General features: G+C 45.5%; 1 protein-coding gene across 7 annotated transcripts in view; it reads left to right on the top strand.

Moving 5' to 3' along the window:
- Positions 1-1,897: 1,897 nt before the first annotated feature.
- The window catches only part of SMARCAL1 (SWI/SNF related, matrix associated, actin dependent regulator of chromatin, subfamily a like 1), a 74,974-nt gene continuing 53,473 nt past the window's right edge, over positions 1,898-23,398 (top strand). For 4 of the 7 annotated variants that reach the window (XR_004441582.1, XM_033230337.1, XM_033230336.1 and 1 more), the window contains exons 1-8: positions 1,898-2,122; positions 3,320-3,356; positions 4,030-4,883; positions 5,632-5,682; positions 9,972-10,205; positions 13,309-13,359; positions 18,437-18,623; positions 22,750-22,900. Coding sequence is in view for 6 of the 7 variants with exons in the window: in XM_033230337.1 (XP_033086228.1) it covers positions 4,088-4,883; positions 5,632-5,682; positions 9,972-10,205; positions 13,309-13,359; positions 18,437-18,623; positions 22,750-22,900 (1,470 nt within the window). In the remaining variant the exon portion in view is untranslated. Of the gene's footprint in view, positions 2,123-2,213; positions 2,301-3,319; positions 3,357-4,029; positions 4,884-5,631; positions 5,683-9,971; positions 10,206-13,308; positions 13,360-18,436; positions 18,624-22,749; positions 22,901-23,398 lie in introns of those variants that run through there. The other 3 variants (XM_033230332.1, XM_033230333.1, XM_033230334.1) reach the window with 3 other exon arrangements.

Here is a 23,398-nt window from a genome sequence, read left to right as displayed (position 1 = left end):
AATTGGAATTTCTGGGGTAAGATCTGTGAATCTATAAGAGTTCTAGGATCTAAGATTAGGATCCGCTGGCCCACAGGCCCTCTTAGCATATGTCATAGCAGGATATCATTTTACAGGTGAGACGACTGATGCCCAGGAAAGTGAAGTGATGGTCATATGAATTGGTGACAGTCATGAGTCAAGTGCACAGCACTCAGCTTTCTTAGCAAATTAACTGACTCTGTTGGGAGACAGGAAGAGCAGGGACAAGTGTTCATTAACTAGTTTCTGTTCACACTATACAGTAGTAATGAGCACTAGGTATAGAGAAATGGACGATATAAGAGATTTACCTCAAATAATAACGACATCCCTCTCTTACCTGTTCTGGGATTTCACAGTTCACTAAGCACTTCCCCTCATAATACCCTGCTTTGATTCTAATAACAAGGGGATTTACCAAGGTGGTATTGTTTTCTACATTTACTTTACAGATGAGAAACTGGAGGCCCAGTCACTGGGTATGGCAGGTCACTAAAAAGGGCAGAGCTGAGATTTGAATACTTTCTACTACTAAACCTCACACAAACCCCCTAAGACAGGCAGTGTCTTTGTTATTTAAGAAAAATGGGCCAGGCGCAATGGCTCACACCTGTAATCCCAGCACTTTGGGAGACCGAGGCAGGTGGATCACTTGAGGTCAGGAGTTCGAGACCAGCCTGGCCAACATGGTGAAACTCTGTCTCTACTAAAAATACAAAAATTAACCAGGCATGGTGGTGCGCACCCATAATCCCAGCTATTTGGGAGGCTGAGGCAGGAGAATCATTTGAACCCAGGAGGCAGAGGCTGCAGTGAGCCAAGATCACACCACTGCACTCTGGGCAGCAGAGTGAGACTCTGTCAAAAAGAAAAAAAAAAGCAAGGAAGGAGGAAGGAAGATTATTTATTGCTTCAAAAGTCACACAAGTTCTACATTATTATTTTAGAAAATTCAAATCATTCTGAAAAACAGAGATTAAAAAGCTGAAAACTGTATTCCATGCCACTCTGCTCCCGGACAGTTTGGTGAGTTTTCAAGTTTCCTTCCCAGACCTTTATGAGTTTACATACATGTATAGGTAAGGATTTAAAAAACAAAAAAAAAAAGAATCAAACTACACACATTGCTGTGCTTCCTTTTTCTTAGCATGTCTTGTCTATTTTTTCCAAATCCTTTAGTAGACATGTTTGTTTTTAAATAAGCCATGTTTGAAAATAGAACAATAGCAACATTCATACGCACACTGATGATAGAGAAATATTATATTTATCACCAATGGTGCTCAGGATAGCTCAGGATGTTGGTGCTCAGGATGGAATAAAGTGACTCAAGTCTCATGACTCATCTTCTCTCAAGAGGAGGGACTATGGAATCAGAATCACAAGCTAGCTTAATAAAGCCTTGAGAAACATTATCAACTAGCTGTCTCAATTTCCCCCTCTGTAAAATGGGAACAAGAATGTGTTCCATAGGGTGTAGTGCGGTTAAATGAGGTGACTCATATTTATGCTAAACGCAGTGACTGATGACCGCAATGATGACGACGACGGCAGGCGGGCGCAGCGGGTGGGGCTTAAATTGCAAGTATAACAATACCAGGAATGGATGCCCTGGGGAGATACTTTTTATTAAGAGCTGCCAAGTTAGTATGGCTGTCTGGGATGCCCTCTGGAGACAGGAGACTCCGGATTTGGGAACCTCAATGTCCCAGGCTTTCAGGACCAGGCGTTTGGCTAAACCTCTGGAGAACTACAACTTCCAGGGTGCACCACTTTCTCGCCGCCCATGACGTTGCAGCTCCCGTTTCTCCCCAGGCTCCCGTCCCGAACTACAAGTCCCAGAAGACCCTGCAGCCCCGCTTGCGTTCTTGTCTTACTTTTGGAAGCGAAACTGAGGCCGCGTTGCCTGCTGGGAAGTGTAGTTCAGCGGTGGCCGAGTCCTTCAGAACTGGCCGCTACGATAAGGCGGGTGAACTCGCAGCGCTTGAATACCCGGGGCCTAACCGTCCCCTCGGAAGACTGGCCCCTCTCGGGAGGCTCTGGATTCGCGCCTGGGGTCAGGGCCGGGGGCGAATGCGGCTCGCGTTCTGGGCCTCCCTGGGTGAGAAAGTGGTAGACTGGCAGGAAGGCGGCGGAGGCGGACGAGACCAATGCTAGCCTGGAGGAGGAAGTGGGCCAATGGGAAGGGTGAATCCAAGTGGAGATCGTAGGGGTGGGAGTGGGGCGTGGCGCCCGTTAACCTTGAGGCCGGGTGAGGCGCGCCCCGAAATGCCGGAGAGGTAGAGGTCCCTGCCTAGAGAGGAAGAGGGGCGCCCATGTGGCGGGATGGATTTATGGTTTGGGGCTGATCAGTGGGTCTTATGGCCTCATCTCCCTGGTTAGTGGAGACAGCTCACCAGGCCTGGAATCTGGGGAGTTTGGAGGTGCAGGAGATCCCTGGTTGGAAACTTAGGCAGTAGTGTGTTACCCAGCGAGACTGAGGGCTTCTGCTGTGCACCTCCAAAACCTTTCCCTAACCTCCTCACCCCTTCCTAACTGCTAATGGTGGAAGAAGGTGGAAGTTCTCTGAGGATAGATACTTCGTGGTGGCGGAGTGGGGAGAGGGGTTGGGTTCTGGCCAAAGGGAGCCCCAGCAGGGAAGGAAGCCTTTGAACGCTATAGCTGCCCAGAGGCCTAAGCAGTGCTACTGGAGTACCCCTACATCATCATTCTGACCGTTACACAGCATTACATTAGATGCAGGCTATTTAGTCTGAACCAAGCCAGACAAATTGGTGTTCTGCCCCCTGCTTCTAAAATATTGTAAAAATGTCTCAGCTCATAGGAAAATAAATATTCCGGGTAAATTCACGGAAAAAAATAATCAGGATGCAATGTGGAATGTTTACAATGATACTACTTTATAATAAATTCTTATGTCTCCTAAATATGTGCCATATGGTTATGGATGAAAAAAAATCTGAACTGTATACTCTAAATTATTAATTTCAACTCTGGTTATTGATGGCTGGTAAGATTACAGATTAATTTTATTCTTTTTTTGTTTACATCTTTACGTAGCATCTTAATTTGCACAGTGAACACATAATGTTTTTTTTTCTGCCCCTTATTTTCCCAGGAGAGTTAGTCAGTTGCCCCATGTGTTGTGTTTTGGAAATCAGGTACTAAGGCCAGCTGCTGTGGCTTGCACTGAGCCACAGGCAGACTCATGTGCCAGGAATGATAAAAAGGGGTGAATGTGAGGGGAAAATTTAGTGTGCAGTCTATGGGAGGCTAATGCTTTTTTTCCTTCTTCTAGGTTGGAAAGAGACTATTTTAGCAAGTGTCACGCCATGGTAGGTGGTTGGTTGGTCTATTTCAGTCTAATCTATTATGCTTTCTGGTTAAAAATGTGACCTTTCTCATTATCCTGATGGATTTAAGTTGCACTGCATAACTTTGTTAGGTTCTGATAACTCACCTTGGCTGGGCCATGGGAAGGAAAGAAATATTGCCTCTGAAATGCCTTTTTAGCTTTTTTTTTTTGAGAATTTTGCTCTTGTCATCCAGGCTGGAGTGCGGTGTCATGATCTTGGCTTACTGCAGCCTCTGCCTCCCAGAATCAAGCAATTCTCCTGCCTCAGCTTCCCAAGTAGCTGGGATTACAGACATGCACCACCACGTCTGGCTAATTTTGTATTTTTAGTAGAGACAGGGTTTCACCATGTTGGCCAGGCTGGTCTCAAACTCCTGACCTCAAGTGATCTGCCTGCCTCAGCAGGCAAAGTGCTGGGATTACAGGCATGAGCCACCACACCCAGCCTGCTTTTTGCTTTTTGATCAGGATCTTTATTTTATCATATGCTACCTACTGTTTCAGTGTGTGTGCAATTATAAAAGAAACTGTAATATATCCTTTAGTTGTGCTCATTATGCATTTTCTGGGACAAAAGCTTGTTAAAATCATGGTTGGAGCATGGCAATTCATACATGTCATGTTCATTTAATTCTGCTTACTTTCTTCCACAGCTTTTGCCAATTTTCCAATTAAAGGTTGACATTCCTGCATAAGCATTTCTCTGTGAAAATGTCCTTGCCTCTTACAGAGGAGCAGAGGAAAAAAATGGAAGAGAATCGGCAAAAGGCTCTGGCCCGTAGAGCCGAGAAGGTATTGGCAGAACAGCATCAGAGGACTAGCTCGGGCACCTCCATTGCTGGCAACCCATCCCAGGCCAAGCAAGGCCCATCCCAACATTTCCCAAGGGAGTCTTGTAAGCCAGTGAGCCGTGGTGTCATTGTCAAGCAACAGAATCTCAGTAGCTCATCTAATGCTGGCCAAAGACCTCATGATTCCCACAGTTTTCAAGCAAAGGGAATATGGAAAAAGCCAGAAGAAATGCCCGCTGCCTGCCCAGGCCACAGCCCACGAAGTCAAATGGCTGTCACTGGAATCTCTCCTCCCTTGGCACAAAGTCCTCCAGAGGTCCCTAAACAGCAGCTCTTGAGTTATGGGTTAGGTCAAGGTCATGCCGAGGCTTCACCTGAGATCAGGTTCACACCCTTTGCTCACCCAACTCATGAGCCTTTGGCCAAAGCAAAGAGTTCCCAAGAGACACCAGCTCATTCCTCTGGACAGCCTCCCAGGGATGCTAAGTTAGAGGCCGAGACAGCAAAAGCCTCCACCTCGGGGCAGAACATTTCTTATATCCATTCGAGCTCAGGGACAGAAGGAAGACTCCAACAGAAGTCAGGGTCCTCAGTCGAAAAAGGAGTGATCTCTCAGAAGGGAAAGTGCGTAAGGAACGGCGATCGTTTCCAGGTGTTAATTGGGTACAATGCAGAACTCATTGCAGTGTTTAAGAGCCTGCCCAGCAAGAGATATGGTAATGCCTTTGTTCTTCAGGTGTTTGGTGATTTTTTTTTTTTCTTATTTTTGGAGTCTCTTTTAATCTAACAGTTTCTCATAAATATTAAGAGAGTACATTGGCACATTCTGTCCATGCAGTTGTTAAAATTTTTTCAATTTTAGCTTGTGTTTCCCTTCATAATAGTCATTCCCTCAAACAGCTGCCAAACTTGATGGTTGTCACATGGCCCTCTGGAGAATGGTTGAATGTTATTGAGAAGACGCTTCCTCTGCCAGGTGCTTTATATGCATTGTAGCACTTAAGCTGAACAGCAGTTTTTTTAAAATAAGTAGATGTAATTTCAGTTTTTAAGGCGATAGAACTGGCTCAGCAAGAGTAAGTGACAGGCCCAGTTTCATTGGTCTGGAAAGGCAGCGTCAGGATGTGACCAGCTCAGGTACAGCCCAGAGCCATTGCTCTTCATATTGCTTTTCCTGACCACACTACGACCTGGAGAACTTGGCTTCTAGTCCTAACTCTGCCCTCAGTCCTCTTAGGTGAAGTTCGTAACTTCCCAGGGCCTGAGTTGGATTCCACTACATGGAATAAAAGAATTATCTATATTTACTGTTTGTCCTCTACAGAGATTTGTATAGATCAGTGGGGGCTTGCTGGCCAGCTGTTTTGAACTTGGCGTGCATTCATTGATTCATTTAGAAGACAAGCTTGTGTTGAGTACCCAAGTACAAATTGTAACCACAGTCAGCCCTCTGTTTTGTTTCAGATCCTGACACCAAGACGTGGAACTTCAGCATGAATGACTATAGTGCCCTGAGTAAGTAGGCACATGGTTGTCCCTCATGGAGGGTGACCTGGCGCTGAAAATCTTTGGAGTATCACATGTAGTCTAGCTTATGGTATGCATGGCTTTACAGGTGGTGAAAGCTTTCAGGGCACCACCGCACACTCCTTCCCACTATGTCTAGCCTAATGAAGCAGCTCTGTGGGTGAAGGCCATTGGTAATATTAACAAAAGCTAGCAGTAAATGATGCTTGCTATGCATTAGGCAATTCTAAGCCCCTTAAGCTAACTTTTATTCCTTATGATAACTTTTACAGATGGGGAAACTGAGGCCCAGGGAGGATGAGTCGGTAACACAGGGTCACATAGCCAATAAGTTGTACAACTGGGATTCAAACCCAGACAGTATGACTTCAGACTACATGTTCCCACCAGACTATGCTGGCCCCAGCAGTGATAGGCAGCTCAGGCAGCCTGCCAGCCCCTGCTCCCAGGAAGGTAACAGTTCAGCAAACAGCACAGATCCTCAGAGTACTCTCTGTGCAGCTAACTACTCAAAAATGCAAGGAGGGGGCATTGGCCAGGCAAGTTCTAATGCAGTGTCTGGTCATAGTACCTGGTTACGTCCTTCTGTCTTCTGAGAAAACTGTCATACACTGAAGTTTTTGTCACTTGATCCTGGCACATGAGCCTGCACACGTGTGTTAAAGCGTCAGCCACATGTGTTTTCATCTTCCATTTATTCTACTCTTCTCCCCCACCTGCCATTTCTACATCCTATCTTACTCCCCCCGCCCAGCTTAAAAAGGGAAAAGATAAGGAGGTATGCTTAGGCCGATTTGCAGATTTGGGGCATGAGGTAGGATGATCTGGAGGCACCAGTACAGTTTCTGGGGAGGGTGGTTTGGGCCAGTGATGGGACAGCTCCCTGTAGAATTTACTGGTTTTCTCCTTGGCCTCTTGAAATGTGTACATTAGGCGATATCTCTTTCTTTGGTAGCTGCTATCGTGTTAGTTTGTGAGGGCTGCCATGACAAAGTACCACTGACTGGGTGGCTTAAACAATAGAAGTTTATTTTTTCACAGTCCTGGAGGCTGGAAGCCTGAGATTGGTAGGGTTGGTTTCTTCAGAGGCCTCTCTCCATGCCCTGCGGCGGCTGCCTTCTCTCTGTGTCCTTGTGTGTATTTTCCTTTGTGTGTGCAAATCCCTAGAGTCTCTCCCTTTTCTTAGAAGAACACCATTCATTGGACTGTTGCCCACCTTGGTGACCTCATTTAACTTATTAATCTTTAAAGGCCCTGTCTCCATATACAATCACATTGTGAGGTCTTGTGCTGTGTGTTTAACATGAATTTCGGAGGGACACAATTCAATCCGTAACACTGCTTGCTGCTAGCTCCGTCTAAAGAGGGCTCATTTTTTAATCCATTTGTTTGGTGTTAGAAGGAGGAGACCCACGGCTCTGGATAAAGATTGCAGATTTTGATACCTGGTATTCTCATTGCTGGTGATTTTAAACCAGTGGTTTCCCCTGTTGCGGTTGTTTGTTTTGTCTTTTACCCGTGTTGTGATCACGGTGCCTGGTGGCTTAGATGACTCCTGCTTTTGCAGATTCATTTAGGTTTTTTGTCTGATATCATTACTTTTTTTTTTTTTTTTTTAAGACAGAGTCTCACTCTGTCACCCAGGCTGGAGTACAGTGGCGCAATCTTGGCTCCCTGCAGCTTCTGCCTTCTGGGTTCAAGTGATTCTCCTGCCTCAGCCTCTTGAGTAGCTGGGATTTCAGGTGTGTACCACCACGCCTGGCTAATTTTTGTATTTTTAGTAGAGATGGGGCTTCCTCCATGTTGGCCAGGCTGGTCTTGAACCCCAGACCTCAGGTGATCCACCTGCCTCAGCCTCCAAAAGTGCAGGGGTGTGAGCCACTGTGCCTGACTACCATTGCTTTGTGTAATGCTCCACATGTTTTGAAGACCATGTTTATTGGGTACAAAATTCTGCCTACATACTTCTCCATGAAGCTCACAGAAGAGAAAAAAAAATTCTCCATATAGCTTTTAGATGAACTTTTCTGATTGTTTGACTCCTCTATATCTTTACCAATGTGTTACACACTTGGCCTTTTGCCTGCTGAGATAAACCTTGAAATTCCTTGCCATAATTATGGATTTGTGAATTTCTCCTTGTATTTCTAAGTTTCAGATAGGTTCATGATTGTGTGTCGTGACTGGCTTTTTAATCAGTATAACATAAAATTGTCTCTGTATCAGTCTTTCTGTCATTTTGCTTTAGGTGTATCTCTGGATTTTGCTTCATTAACCCTACCACATACTCACTGTAGAACATATTTTGACGTGTGAAGAAGAAAAACTATCCCCTGTAATCTCCCCACTCAACTAACCATTATTAACATTTTGGTTTCATACCTTCCAGCCTTTTTTCTATGCATTAAAATATCAAGTTTTATATATGCATATAATTTTTATTTTGCTCTTTTAATTTAATGCTCCAGCATAAAGCATATTTATTTTACTGAATGTTAACAGTTAATTCTAAGTGATGAAAATGTGTCCATTATCATAATGGGCCATTTTGGCCTTCACAAAATGGTTTCATGTTGTTGAATTACTTTTGTCTTTTCCAAAAATTTTAGTACAAAATACATTTTAATAGCTGTATACCATTCTGTCTTATGAATGTGTCGTACATTGCTTAAATTGTTTTTTTTTTTTTTTTCCTGCTTGATTTTAATTTGCTGCCAGTTTTTCCAGTTTTAAAGCTGGAGAGGAACACCTTCGTACCTAAGTTTTGGTCTGTATTTTCAATTGGTAGTTGGGATAGATTCCCAGAAGTTGAATCATTCTTAGAGCTCTTGCTATAATTGCCAAATTGTTTTCCAGAAGGTTTTATTCCCAACTAGCAATATGGATGTCTAATTGTTTCTCATCAATTTTGATAAGTAATTCTGACAAGTTTGATAAGTAAAAAAGTCTCTTATTTTTCTGATTATTTGTGAAGGTAAACATTTCTTCAAATGTTTGTTAGTCTTTTTCCTCCTATTTTGAATTAGCTACATCTCTATCCTCTTCTTTTGTGGTCTTCATACTTTTTTAAAGCGTAAGCTCTTTTTATATTTCTTTACTCAGGGTTTTTGCCTTTCACTTCAGTGTGTGTCTGTTGACAGCTTAGTGTTATATAGTTGAATTTGTTAATTATAAAAATGCATCTGCAGTAGATGAAATAATGTTTAGAACTGTGTGTTTGTGACCTGGTGATCCTGGTCCTCATTCCTTTGTTCTCTGAGCAGTAGACAGAGTAACGACCTAGGAGTAGGCTTAGCTGGGTGATTGGTGGTGTGCTGACTTCAGTGGCTTCTCCAACACAGTGCCAGAAATTATCTAATAAGTTTATTCATCCTGGTAAGCTTCCTCTTCCCCTTGTTAATTTCTGAATTTTAAATTTTTTGATTTGAAAAATGTAGGGAGGCCAGGTACGGTGCCTCACGCCTGTAATACCAGCACTTCGGGAGGCTAAGGTGGGTAGATGGCTTGAGCTTAGGGGTTTGATACCAGCCTGGGCAACATAGCGAAACCCCGTCACTACAAAAAATATGAAAGTTAACCCCATGTGGTGGTGCACGCCTGTGGGCCCAGCTACTGGGGAGTCTGAGGTGGAGGATGGTTTGAGCCAGGGAGGTTGAGGCTGCAGTAAGCCATAATCATGGCACTGCACTCCAGCCTGGGTGACAGAGCAAGACCCTGTCTCAAAAAAAAAGAAGAAGGCTGGGCGCGGTGGCTCAAGCCTGTAATCCCAGCACTTTGGGAGGCCGAGACGGGCGGATCACAAGGTCAGGAGATCGAGACCATCCTGGCTAACATGGTGAAACCCCGTCTCTACTAAAAAATACAAAAAACTAGCCGGGCCAGGTGGTGGGCACCTGTAGTCCCAGCTACTCGGGAGGCTGAGGCAGGAGAATGGCGTGAACCCGGGAGGCGGAGCTTGCAGTGAGCTGAGATCCGGCCACTGCACTCCAGCCCGGCGACAGAGTGAGACTCCGTCTCAAAAAAAAAAAAAAAAAAAAAAGAAAAACTTAAGGAGATGGAAAGTTACATTCAACAAATATTGAAATTCCCAAAGCCCCAACTAAAAAACACTTTCACGCCTTCCTAATCTAACAGTGCCTTTTCTTGCCTTCCTGCCAAACCTAGTGCCTCTTCACCATGTCCCTTCCCCACTTTCTCCCTCTTCCCTTGCCTGTGTTTCAAAGCCACATCATAGCCCTCTGCTTTATCACTTCTGTTCGATTCTTCTTCTTTGGCAGTGAAAGCAGCCCAGAGCCTCCCCACGGTCAACCTGCAGCCTCTGGAATGGGCCTATGGCAGCAGCGAGTCACCCTCCACCAGCAGTGAGGGACAGGCCGGCCTTCCATCAGCTCCGTCCCTTTCCTTTGTCAAAGGGCGATGCATGCTCATATCCAGGGCCTACTTCGAAGCAGACATCGGTTATTCACAGGACCTGATTGCACTTTTTAAACAGATGGATTCCAGAAGATACGGCAAGTAATTGGTCTTTGTCTGATTCCCCGAATGTGTAGTATGGTCTGTGATCTCAACATAGGGTGTTTTTCTCTACCTTGAATGTTCAAAATTTACTTTCTTGGGAAAGCCTTCCCGTTCTGCTCCTCTTCCTATAGAAAGATGACACGTTAATTATTCCAGATAGTAAACATACAGTGGCGGCTGTTTTGTCATTAAGGCCTTCCAAAGAGAAGACCCCATTGACAAGACCCCCTGGTCAATGTCTTCTTGGTGGAAGCAGGTAAATCCTGCTTCAGCCATTTAAAACCCATCTGTTTTTATTTTGGCCTTTGCAGAGCAAAAAAACAGGTGGTTGCCATAAAAATAAATGCTTTTCCATATGTAAACTTCGTGGTTTTCAAACTTGAGCATGCAGGGAACTGCCTACAGGGGTTGTTAAAACGCAGATTGCTGGGCCCCACTACCGGAGTTTCTGATTCTAGAACTTGAGCATGGAGCCAAAAATTTGCGTTTCTCACAAGTTCCCTGAGCTGGTGCTGCTGCTGCTGCTGATGCCATGGTTTGAAAATGCTGATAGTTCTCCCCTCGGCCTGCCCGTCAGCATCACGGGGCCACTTCAGAAACACCGATGCCTGGTTCTTATCCAGAGAAGTTGATTTATTTTGTCTGAGGTGGGACTTGGACATTGCTGTTTTTTTTTTTTTTTTAAATCTTCAGATGAGCCTAATTATAAGCCAGTCTTGACATCTACTGGCCAAGGCAGAATAGTTTTGCTGTATTTTATTTATTTTTGAGACAGAGTTTCACTCGGTTGCCCAGGCTGGAGTGCAGTGGCGCAATCTTGGCTCATGGCAACCTCTGCCTCCTGGGTTCAAGTGATTTTCCTGCCTCAGCCTCCTGAGTAGCAGGGACTACAGGCACCCACGACCACACTGGGCTAGTTTTTGTATTTTTAGTAGAGGCAGAGTTTCACCACGTTGGCCAGGCTGGTCTCAAACTTCTCCGCCCGCCTTGGCCTCCCAAAGTGCTGGGATTAATTACAGGCGTGAGCCACCACGCCTGGCCGTTTTGCTTTATCTTTTTGTGAGGTTCTTCAAAAGCTGCCCCGTCAGAATAGGGGAGAAGCAGCTATAGATTCTGGACTCCTGGGTGTCATTCTTAGCTTGGGCCACATTGTTTTTTAAAAACGATGTCGTTTTTATGGATTGGTGTTTCCCCATTCTTGAATTGGTTTAATCTTGTTCTTAATCAGGTAGAACTTAAGTACTTAAAACCTCATGCCTTTGAGACCTCACATTCAAGCATCATCCTGGAAGAAGCCTCTAGAATTGCTTGCTCAACAAGAGTTTTCATCAGGGTTTTGGTTCCTTCCAGGGGAGGCTGATGCTGGTTGCTACGTCATCATCCTTAGATGGATGGAGTTTGGACTGATGAGGGCAGGCTGGTGAGCAGGGCATAGGGGAGCTGTGCGAGGCCCAGACAGGTCGTGAAATGAGCTGCTCCACAACAGCCTAGATCCTTTGCCTTTCCTGCCCCCTTGGATGTTTGGCTTTAGCTTGGGGTGGCCCGTAAAAGGCAAATACAGGCCAGGTGCAATGGCCTGTAATCCCAGCAGTTTGCGAGGCCGAGGTGGGTGGATCACCTGAGGTCTCAGGAGTTTGAGACCAGCCTGGCCAACATAATGAAACCCTGTCTACTAAAAATAACAAAAACTAGCCAGGCATGGTGGTGCCAGCCTGTAATCCCAGCTACTCAGGAGGCTGAGGCAGGAGAATCGCTTGAGTCTGGGATGCAGAGGTTGCTGTGAACCAAGATCGCACCACTGCACTCCAGCCTGGGCTACAATCTCAATAAAAGATAAAAAAGGCAAATACAGTGATGTGTGTCTGTCACTGGCCTGTGAGATCACACTCCTGACATGGTCTGCATTCTGGGAGTGGGTACCATGAAAGTATTGATACTGATACTGCTCACACCCAGATGTCCAAAAACCATGATTGGTTCCTTTGCCTCAGCTGTTGTTCACAACTTTTCCTGATTGCTGCTGTGCCGCTGTGAGAATCAAGTTGTCAGGAAGGGCCTTCCTCTTCTAGTTCTGCATTTAAGATTAGTCTGTCTGCTTTGTTCCTTCCATCAGGTTGTACCTGGACGACCTTGCTTTTTCCTGAAACTGACTCACTGTGTCCAAGATGCCTCTTTCTGACCACCTTGCTTTTGAAGGAACCATATAGCGAAGAATGAACTTTTGCTGCCCAGATAGCATTTACCGAGACCAAGCGTCCTTGATTTTTCAAAAGATAGATTAGTAGAGAAATTCCTCTATTTAAATAATGAGCCACCATTGGGTAGAAAGATGCTCACCTTTTTAGTTGATAAAGTGTGTAATTTATACTACACTATGCTAATTAGCAGATGATGTAATAATCACACTAACAATAATTCATAATAACTGGATTTTTAGGGTGCTCATTGTTTTCCAGTCATACTTTTATAAGCATTTTACTTTAATTTCACATAATCCTCACAGTAACCAGTGAGGTAGGGGCTGTGGTATCTTTATTTTTCAGATATGGAAACTGAGGGAGAGGTGTTACAGTGAATTGCCCAAGGTGACATAGCTAGCAAGAGGCAGAGCTGAAATGGAAACTTTGGCAGTTTGACCACTCTGACCACATGCAGCTTCTTTCCCATGTGTAAAATGGAGTTAACAACAGCCCACTTGGGAGGGCAGAGGAGATGGTGCCACTGAGTGTTGGCACAGTGCCGGGCTGAATGTGAATGCTGCTTAGGTGTGAGCTACAGTTATCACCCCTGTCACTCAGGGCATTTCTGACCTGCTAGACCCTCCCCAGCCGTGTATCCTGTGGCACCTTTTATCACAACCCTTACAACCCAGTGTTGTCAGCATCTCTGCCTCTCTTTCCTCCCAGTATATTGGGGAAGCCTCCAGGGAAAGTACTCTCCTAACTTCTCTATCCGCAGTGCTAGGTACAGGACCAGCTGCCACATTGTCTTTAAGCTTAATGGAAGTTTATGAAGCCAAGTAATAAATGAGTAGGTGTGATCACGTAGCAGGAGGACAGGGTGTCCTATTTGTGTATTTATTTCTTGTCATTGCAGATGTCAAGACCAGGAAGTGGAGCTTTCTCTTGGAAGAGCACAGTAAACTAAGTGAGAAGCCTTCCTTACTTGTTTTATATCATCCTTTGTTAAGCTTTAATAATTCACCTTAAATTTGATGTATTTTCGAAGAATCTTCTCCTTCCTTTGGTGTGGTGGGATGCTTGAGTACAGGGTAAGTAAAGGTGAGGGTGCAGCCTTGTCCACATCCACTGAGACGGCGGCTTTATGACAGCCCAGACAAATGCCGGGCCTCTTTTGCCATAAGGGTGAGGTGGCAGTAGTGAAACTTCCCAGGCCTGGGAAACCTTCCTGCTGTCATGGAAGTGCTGGAAGCATGGGTACATAGACTTTAGGAATTAGAAGTGAGCTAGGATTGCTTAGCTTAGGTGGAAGTGACCATAGATTACTTCTGAGAATAAGCTCTCAGTGTACTTCTAAAACTGGATGGGATGATCAAGAAAGATAGGAGAGTCTCACTAGGAATGGACTTCCTAATAGAGTTCTGTCTGAAGCAGAAGTCAAGGCCAGGGACTTATGCATTGTAATAAGCACTTTACAGACTGACCAAGGCATGGGGTATGTGTACAGACAGCATAAGTGCAAGAAGAAGAAGCCAGTTCTTCAATTCTGCATTGGGTTTGCAGCTAGCATAGCTTATGTTCCTCTACTTTACTCCCAATCCTGACGGCCTACTGGGTCTCCCAAACCAAGGAAGGAGTCATCTGTGGGTACCAATCAGGCCAGGACAGACATGAACCAACCCTGGGAGCTCTGAGTCATTGGCCATCTTGCCTGGCAGGCTAGGGCTTCAATGTGAGGGAAAAACTGGGTTCCTTCCTTTTGTCTCCTTATGTGACTTACTGTGTGACATTGGGTAAATAATTAAACCTTCTGGGTCCCATTGTCCCTTTAGTAAAAAAAGGGGTGGTCTTTAATCTCTATCTGCTCTCCTGACGTAGGAATTACATATAAAGGAAGAGCCTTTGGTTCCCTGAGCAAAACTTGCTGTGAACTGCACGATTAGGTTTGAATATGAAATGATAACTAAATAAACGCTGGCTGAAGCAGAAAGGATGGCTCACGTTGATCTTGAGACTCTCTGGCTGCTACTATTTGGAACTTGTGATTTAGAGGGAATTATTTGGCAAAAGCTGAATTTTTTTTCTTTTTGAGACAGCGTCTCACTGTCACCCAGGCTGGAGTGCAGTGGCACAATTTCACCTCACTGCAACCTCTGCCTCCCAGGCTCAAGCGATTGCTGTGCCTCAGCCTCCTAAGTAGCTGTTACACAGAATCCTTTTGGTGCCACTTTGCCAGCTGGGCTTGCTGCTGGGCTTGCTCTGCCCACTCGGCTCACACTACTAGTCCAGATTCCACACTCACTGAGGGCAAGCTAGGCATGGAGCAGTGGAGGGTGAGTGAGTGAGTGAGTGTAGGGTCTGGCCATGGCACACAGCCAGGTGCACCAGAGCGGGCAGCTCCAGACTGTGGCATGGGCACTCGCTCCGTGTGAGGCTGCAGCTGGACTAGGCATACCACAAGCAGCTTCTGCCTTGGGCACCAGCATCTGGATGATGGGAATGTGCTGGCGCCCAAAAACTTAAAGACACCAGCACCCGTGGAGCCCCAAGGGGGTGTTACAGCACGTTACAGCTCTGGATCCGGGAGTCCCAAGGTCTGGGCCCCCAGAAAGGTTGCCGCTCTTCATGCCTGTGGTCCGGCAAACAGGAGCACATCACTGCCCGCAGCTTGGCGAGCAGACCAGGAACGTGTTATAGCCCTTTTCTCACCTGCCATTCAGCGAGTCCCAGATTCTTGTCCTGCATCCAAGAAGAATGAGGTTATATGAACAACTGGAGAGTGAGCAAGGCAGAGAAGGGTTTTATTGGTCAACAGAACAGCTTTCAGTGGAGAGGGGACCCAAAGTGGGTAGTCCCAACGTGTGGCTGAGTCCAGGGTTTTTTGGGCTCAGAATGGGGGCATGTGTGCTGATTGGCCCGTGGGCAGGCCTGGAAAAAGCACATTCAGTTGGCTAAAAGACACTAAGGAAGTTCTCACTCTGGGTTGTGGACTCCACCTAGAACTGGCAGCCCGGTTTTCAGGTTTTAGTCTGTCTTCGGCTTGAAGGTTGGGTTTCACTGTGGACCCACCCCTGTCTGCCTATGAAGTTGTCTGCCTCCTGCTGTTATCAGCTGGAATTGTAGGTGCATATCCCCATGCTTGGCTAATTTTTGTATTTTTAGTAGAGATGGAGATTCGCCATGTTGGCCAGGCTGGTCTTGAACTCCTGGCCTCAAGTGATCCTCCCACCTTGGCCTCCCAAAGTGCTGGGATTACAGGCGTGAGCCACCATGCCCGGCTGCAAAAGCTGAATTGTTGATGAGAAATAGGAGTGAGTTCTTTCCTTCTCGCCTTTGTCTTTCAATCAGGAAACACAAATATGTTAGCTATAAAGTCTTGACTTTTACGGAACAGCAAAAAGCAGGACACTTACGGCATTAGTAGATAAATGTAGTGTTGAAAAACCATGACTGGCCGGGCGCGGTGGCGCAAGCCTGTAATCCCAGCACTTTGGGAGGCCGAGACGGGTGGATCACGAGGTCAGGAGATCGAGACCATCCTGGTCTACACGGTGAAACCCCGTCTCTACTAAAAAATACAAAAAACTAGCCGGGCGAGGTGGCGGGCGCCTGTAGTCCCAGCTACTCGGGAGGCTGAGGCAGGAGAATGGCGTAAACCCGGGAAGGCGGAGCTTGCAGTGAGCCGAGATTGCACCACTGCACTCCAGCCTGGGCGACAGAGCTAGACTCCGTCTCAAAAAAAAAAAAAAGAAAAACCATGACTTATGACTCACACAGCATTGTAGAGTGGTTCCTGATCTTTTGCAGACAACACATTCCTTGAAATACCTGATGAAAATAATGGATTCTTCACCCAGAAAAAAAATGCACATAATGGCCACAAAAAAAATTTTGCACTTGATAAAAATGATTCCATGGATCCTGAGTGAAGATTCTAGATTTAGAGTTTTTACCTGCTATCTCATCACGACAGTGTCTCACGGAAGATAAGACTGATCTTCCTATTTCGTAGACTGAGAGAAGGTTGGGCCCAGAGAAAGGAAACAGTGGCTTTTCTTACTGGGAGCATTGCAGGGTCACAGTAAAGTCAGTGACAGAAATAAGACTAGAATTGCCATCTGCCTTTGTAACATGACCCATTATAAAATTTAGAAGCCAGCTATACTAAGAAGCTGGGGAGGGAAAGCGGTGAGAATAGAGCCCAGTTCCAATTTAGTTCCAATTTCTTTGCAAATACTGTGAACCTGGGGAATGCCCACCTCCCTCCTCACCCCATGCTCTCCTTCCTCATGAGTGAAATTAGATGGTTGACCCTGAGCTAGTGAACGTGTGCCTAGGAAACTAATGAAGAAATGACAATAAGACCTGCATACGTGAATGCTCATTGGTGAAGCAGTGGGAGTTATTTTCTCTAGTAAGGAGAATCTAAGCTTTCCTTCTCCCTCTTTTCTAAGTGACTCAGGCCTTTTGCCCCCAGTGAAATTGGCATAAGGCCTTTTGTTTTCCCCTTGCTGTCAGTCCAGAAGGGTTCTCAACAATCTTGTCTTGTCAGCTGCTATTTGAAAACATTAGCATCTCTGCGATGTGGCTAGTAGCATTCTGCCAAAGAGCTATTTTACAGAAATGACTTCTAGATGACTCACGAAGCCAGACAGCACGTCTGTCATCTCCTAGTACCAGGGAAAGGACAGTAGAGACAGTTGTTGTCAGGGAATGGTGGTTTTCTCAGAAACACCGAGATGGCTGAACTTGCAGCATAGGATTTTGGAGACAGTAGTTGGTAGGAGACAGAGTAGATGTTGGTTTTATTCCTTTTAAATAGCTGAAGGAACATAATGCCTACAAAGCACTGCATTTTCTATCAGCCAGTTCATCAGCCCTTTCGTAACTTTCATCAGGTATTTGAGTTCTGAAGATCACTAGAATTAAGATGAAAATGGTTTTTCTGAAAGCACATGGAGTGCTCAGCCTCCTGAAGTGTGCAGAAATCAGCATGCTAAGATTTAATTTGGAGGTATAAAATGTATTTGTGCATCAATATGGACAGTCTATTTTGTATTAAAGCCTTCAACCTTACCTAATTTCCTCTCATGGTGATTCTTTTCGTGGAAACTGTTTCCAGAAATAACTGGTACTTATATTTAGTGGAGGAGAGAAATGGACTTAAATATATTGAAATACAAAGCAGTTGGAGGTAGCAGTAGATGGCTCAGCCCTACACGTTCACATCAGCATTTACGGTGGTAACCGATTGATGGCTGTGGCGAAAGACTTTTGGAATCAGTTGTGAGGGTATTAAGAAAACACGATCACACATGACCATATGAAATAGAGAACCAGCCTTAGAATTCCAAATAATATTGGATAGAAGTAAAATAATACCCAGTTTCTCTTTGTAGTTTCCTTTACTGAATACCGGAGGACAATTGGCCTCTTGGTGGGTCACTCTCACTCCCAAGGTGCCCTTGAAAAGGTAAAGGATAAAGAGCAATTGACGATCTGTAAATAATGGCTACTCTTCTAATTAGATTCTTCAAAGGAAAATGATAAAAGGGAAGAACATCCTGAAAGTGACAGCCTGCAGGACAGCAGGCTGTGGTTAGTGATTTAACGGTAATTCCACTGCCAGGGGTCTCTAGGTCTATCATTTTTTTCTCTGCATTTTTAATTTGTAATTCAGCCTCCTTCTCCCAAGAATTATGTGTTTTTTTTAATCTCTGTGGTTTATTCTTTTTCTGTTTCTCTGTTGAATAAAGGTGGTGTTTTTTTTCCCTCGTTTTTGAAGTTTAAAATCAGGTGAGACTGCATTCTTTCAGAAAGCAAGGTCAGTGCAATTCATTTGCTTTCATTTCCATGTAGATCCCAAGTAATTTATTTTTCCCACTTGGGTTAATGATCCTGACTAGGAGAGATTTCTCCACCCATTATATAGGGACCTAGGACCAGCATCATTGGAAGGAAATATTTATATCCCAAAGCTCCTCTTTCTCCAAATCTTTTGGGCATGAACACTCCAGCTCATATGCTTCTGTTCTTCTTTCCAGTTGCAAAGGTGCGCTGCCTCCCACAAGTTCAGCTGGATCCTCTGCCCACGACTCTCACCCTGGCATTTGCTTCTCAGCTCAAGAAGACATCTCTCAGTCTCACGCCAGATGTCCCAGAGGCAGACCTTTCTGAAGTGGACCCCAAGCTCGTGTCTAATCTGATGCCCTTTCAGAGAGCTGGAGTCAAGTAGGTTCTTGATCTTCTTCTCTCTTCCTCTCTTGCTCGAATTTCATTACTCACCACAGACCACATTCAGATGCTTCCTGTTTTATGAACTTTTATTTTCCACGGATAGATGAAAATTTAGAAGAGTGTAGGCATTAAACAGCCAGGTGTGCTGTTACCAAAGCCTTATTGTAACCATTGATTTCAAATTCCATGGGTTAATCAAGACTCTGAATTACAAGTATGCAGAAACCCAGTTAAAACTAGCTTAAGGAAAGAGATTTCTCAGTGCCTGTAAGAGAAAATCCAGCATCTCTAAAGATCTCATCAGGCTGCTGTCCTCTCTCAGATCTGCTTTCTGTTCGTTTGCTCTGTTCCCAAGCAGGTGCTCCTCAAGTGTGGCAGCTCGGGCAGCCAGGGGCTTCCAGCTTGCATTCTCAGCTTAGCAACACACAGAAGCACCTTTTTCCTAATTGGGCTAACACTGCAATGACTTAAGTCTGGTACCAACGTTGGAGCCAGTCATTGTGGCCTTGGAGGCTTGAGGTCTTGTTGATTAGACTTGGTGATAGGCCCATCCCTAGAACCAGAGGGTAAGACCTGCCCACCTAAATTACTTGGATCGAAAGTGGGAGGTGGCAGTTCTCCAAAAGAAAGTCAAGGTGCTCTTATTAGAGGAAGAAAAAAGGTAAACCTACATCTTTCCTTTTTTTCCAGAGTTTCTTGGGAGAAGCAAAATGCCAGATTTGAACTAGACTTCTCTTAAAAATATGGGAGTTCAAGGAGAAGAAAGAGGAAGTCTTGATAGTCTGTCTAGAAATAAGAAGCTGTTATTAGACAGTGTAGTTGGACATAGAGCCCTGTGCAAGGGAAGGAACCTAAATTATCAATGGCACTGACATACCGCGACAGCCTGCCTGCTTAAAGCCTGATTGTGGTATTTTGGTGAAAGTTTGGCTATCATCTCTGTCAGGATTTGGGTCTCGGTGTGCTGTTTGGACACAATGCACTTTATTACGTTACCTGGCCCAGCCCTTCCCCCTAATTCTTTTCTTCCTTTCCTTCCATCTCTCTTAAATAGCACACTCTGCAAAACATCCTCTGGCATTGCCATTCCAGTCCTCCAGCTGGTGAGATGTCCTTTGGGCCTTGTTTGAACCAGGCTCAGGATGGTTTTTTCCTTTCATCTTTCTTCCTCTGGGCTCTTTATTAAAGCTGCAGTAGAGGTTGCCCAGCCCCACCCCCTGGGCAGCCCCTGCCTTCAGCATCCAAGTTCTTCGTGGCACTGTTAGCCATCCTTGGGCCCACGTGGTGGGTGCTGGTCTTACGCGTTACCCCGTTATCCCTGAGAGAGGCTCTGTGTGTGAGGCGCCCCAGGGCCGATCTGTTTCTCCCTCTGTGGCTCTAAAGCTGCTAACAGTACTTGTAATCTTTCTTCAGAATTTTCTAAATAAATTCAGATTTTAACTTTCATACTCTGAAGAGGTGGGGGCTTGGCATTGCGGGAGGAGGGCTGTCAATTCCGTGTTTTGTTGTCTTTAATGCAAGAACTACAATTGCACACACCCTTTAATTTATAAAGCAAAATCTCTTAGAAATGTCAGCATCTTCTAATATCCAAGTTGGCCTCTTCAGCAGGTGAATGAGTTGAGGCTCAGAAAGACAGTCAGTTGCCTAAAGTTATTCAGCTGCCAAAAGTGGAACTGGGGCTTAAATCTGTGTTTTCTGATGGATTAATTTCTGAGTATGGCATTTTTTTCTTTTTCTTTTTTTTTCCGATTCTGGCATGTGTTTAATTTTGCATATTTGTAGTTACAATCATGTTGCCTTGTAGACATAACATAAAAAAATCAATGTCTCTATTCAATAAATCATAAAAATACTAATAATATAAATACTACAATTCAAATTTTAAAAGCATAAATTGTAAACAGGACTCCAGAAAATTTTTTCTATTATATTCAACTATCCTGTGGAGGATGACATTTAATGATGTTATTGTTCCTCTGTTATCCAGGCTTCTTCTGTCTTTGTTGTCACTTTTTGGCCACTTTGTCCCTTAGTTGGGCTCCCGCTAGGCAGGGGAAAAAGGAGAGAAAGAATGTGAAATTCAGGGGGTCCATTCTGCTCTAAGGATGGGGATAGACCAAACTTCCGGAAATTATAGATGGTAAAGCTGAGGAGGCTGAAACAAAAGATGCTCAAAGGGCGTGGGGCTCTCCATGGATTCTGTTGCTTAGGTACTGCCTGTCCTCGCTGGCCACCAATTTTGTAAATCAGAAAGTGAGGTAGAAAATATATCTTTTCACACCTGCCCTCCCCCCATATGTCTGTGTTGTGGGTTGATCCCAGAAATGGTCCAGAAGATTTCATAGAGGTGGGTGTACAGGGAGGAGGCTGTGCCTGTTCTGGAGAGGTGAGGCAGCCCACCGCTCGGCTCTGTTCCTCCCCAGTGGAGGGTGAGGCCGCCAGAGCAGGGCTTTGGGAAGGGCTGCCTCCTCTCTCATGCAGGGGCCCGCTCAGGCTGCAGGGAGAACAGAAGGGTGCCATGCCATGATGCCTGTTGTCCCCACACTCTACTGGCCTCGGGCTGCCTGGGGATTTGCTACCCAGTTTTCCATCTTTGGAAACGGTGTTTCCAGGCAATTCAGAAAGGGCAAGTGTTGCCTAGACTTCTTGTCAGCCCTGCTAGCTGCTGATTAGAAGAGGTGACATTCTCTGTTTTCACTGTGTGAGAAGGAAAGAGAAAGAGCTATCCCAGCAGCTTATTATCAGGATTCTGAGCAAATGATCTATTTTTCAGAGATTAGATGAAAGAAGACTAGTATTTGGCACAGAGGACCAGACATCTGGCACTTGGGATCCTTTTAGCTTTTCACTGTTTCATCATGCGACACGAGCAAGTCATTTTTACTGTTTGTGTTTTGATTCTTTTTCTTTTTGTGGAATAGTAGTTATGATCGAAGCACTTCCTTAAACGCTTATGATGTTTCCAAGCACTGTTTTCAGTATTAGCTTTATTAACCCTCCCACAGCTCCATGAGATAGGTACTGTTATTACTCCCTTCTTACTGCTGAGGGGGCTGAGGCTGGAGGTTAAATCATGTGCGTGAAGGTATACAGCTGCTGAGTGATGGAATTGGGACTCCAACCCCAGCCAATCTGGCTCCGAAATAGTGGAATACACCTTTATTCATAAACTATTAGCAAGGGATGCTGCACTTACGGGCTTTAGGGTCCTGGAGGCTGCCATAATGAAAAACTCGACGCTGAGGTCGGTGCTCCCTTTTGGACAAGCACCCTTCCTCTGATCCTTTTCTCTACCTCTCTTCTCGTTACCAGCATCTTCTGTCTTTGCCAGCCCCTTTCTCTGCCTTTATGCATACTGAATGCTCTCCGATCTTCAGAAAGCCTTCTTTTCACCCCACCAACCCTTCTTTCCTTTCTTTCTTTCTTTTTTTTTTTGTTTTGAGATGGAGCTTTGCTTTTGTTGTCCAGGCTGGAGTACAACGGTGCAATCTTGGCTCACTGCAATCTCTGCCTCCCAGGTTCAAGCGATTCTCCTCCCTCAGCCTCCCGAGTAGCTGGGATTACAGACATGTGCCTGTAGAGACGGCGTTTCACCATGTTGGTCAGGCTGGTGTCAAACTCCTGACCTCAGGTGATCCGCCCACCTCGGCCTCTCAAAGTGCTGGGATTACAGGCATGAGCCACCGCGCCTGACCCTTTCCTTCCTTTCAGGGCAGACTCTGGAGTGAGTAAGCCTGCCCTCCTCAGTGCTAGTCCTGGACTCCCATCACCCTCCTCCACGTACGTCCCCTGGGCCCTGCCTACAGTGGGCTGAGGTGACTCCTCACTGGAAACTTCCTTCCTTGGCCTCCACAACCTAATCATCTTCCAGATCTTCTCCCTACCTTTCAACCACATTCCACATTTTTCCTTTTGGGATTTTCTCTCTCTCTCTCTCTTTTATTCTGCTCCCTATTTGGCCCATGTTCCTTCCCTTCTGGGGAGCAAGTCTGGTGGTGGGCTGGGCCTGGGCTGGCCAGTGCGGTGGCCTTCACCTGGCAGTGCTGACCCACTGGACGTGAGGGCAGATGAACTCGTGCCCCGGGAAACATGCCATCCTTACCTTGTCTGCCTTCAGTTTTGCCATAGCCAAAGGAGGCCGCCTGCTGCTCGCTGACGACATGGGCCTGGGGAAGACCATCCAAGCCATCTGCATCGCAGCCTTTTACCGGAAGGAGTGGCCTCTCCTGGTGGTGGTGCCATCCTCCGTGCGCTTCACTTGGGAGCAGGTTAATGCTCTTCAAATTGCAGTTTTCACAGAGAAGGTTTTCTTCAGTGTTAGAGTCATAAAATAATGGTTTGCGGACAGGGCCTAGGGATCTTTAAGGATCCTGTCTCAAGTAAAGGCAAAGGCAGGAAGAGAGATGAGATGCCACCTGAGGGCAGGCTGGGGGTTTTCTGGATTAGAATCAGGTTACACCTTGAGGGAAGAAAGTCGAGGAGAAACCATCTTAGAGACTTGTGTTCATCTGTCAGCAGGCACTTCTGTGCCCTGCTCATAATACTTTTCGTCTGTACCACACTTAGTTTTATTTTTCTTATTTATTGGTTTTTAAAATTTTTATTTATTTTGAAACTGGATTATGAGACTGGCTAGTTCTTCTACTTTTTGTAAAGATGAGGTTTTGCCATGTTGCCCAGGCTGGTTCCCGAACTCCTGGGTTCAAGTGATCCACCTGTCTTGGCCTCCCAAAGTGCTGGGATTACAGGCGTGAGCCACTGTGCCC

The sequence above is a fragment of the Trachypithecus francoisi genome, unplaced genomic scaffold (assembly GCF_009764315.1).
Source record: "Trachypithecus francoisi isolate TF-2019V2 unplaced genomic scaffold, Tfra_2.0 Lachesis_group13, whole genome shotgun sequence".
Classification (NCBI taxonomy): domain Eukaryota; kingdom Metazoa; phylum Chordata; class Mammalia; order Primates; family Cercopithecidae; genus Trachypithecus; species Trachypithecus francoisi.
The sequence above is the reverse complement of the archived record's forward strand: the minus strand, read 5'-3'. Positions and strand labels throughout refer to the sequence as shown.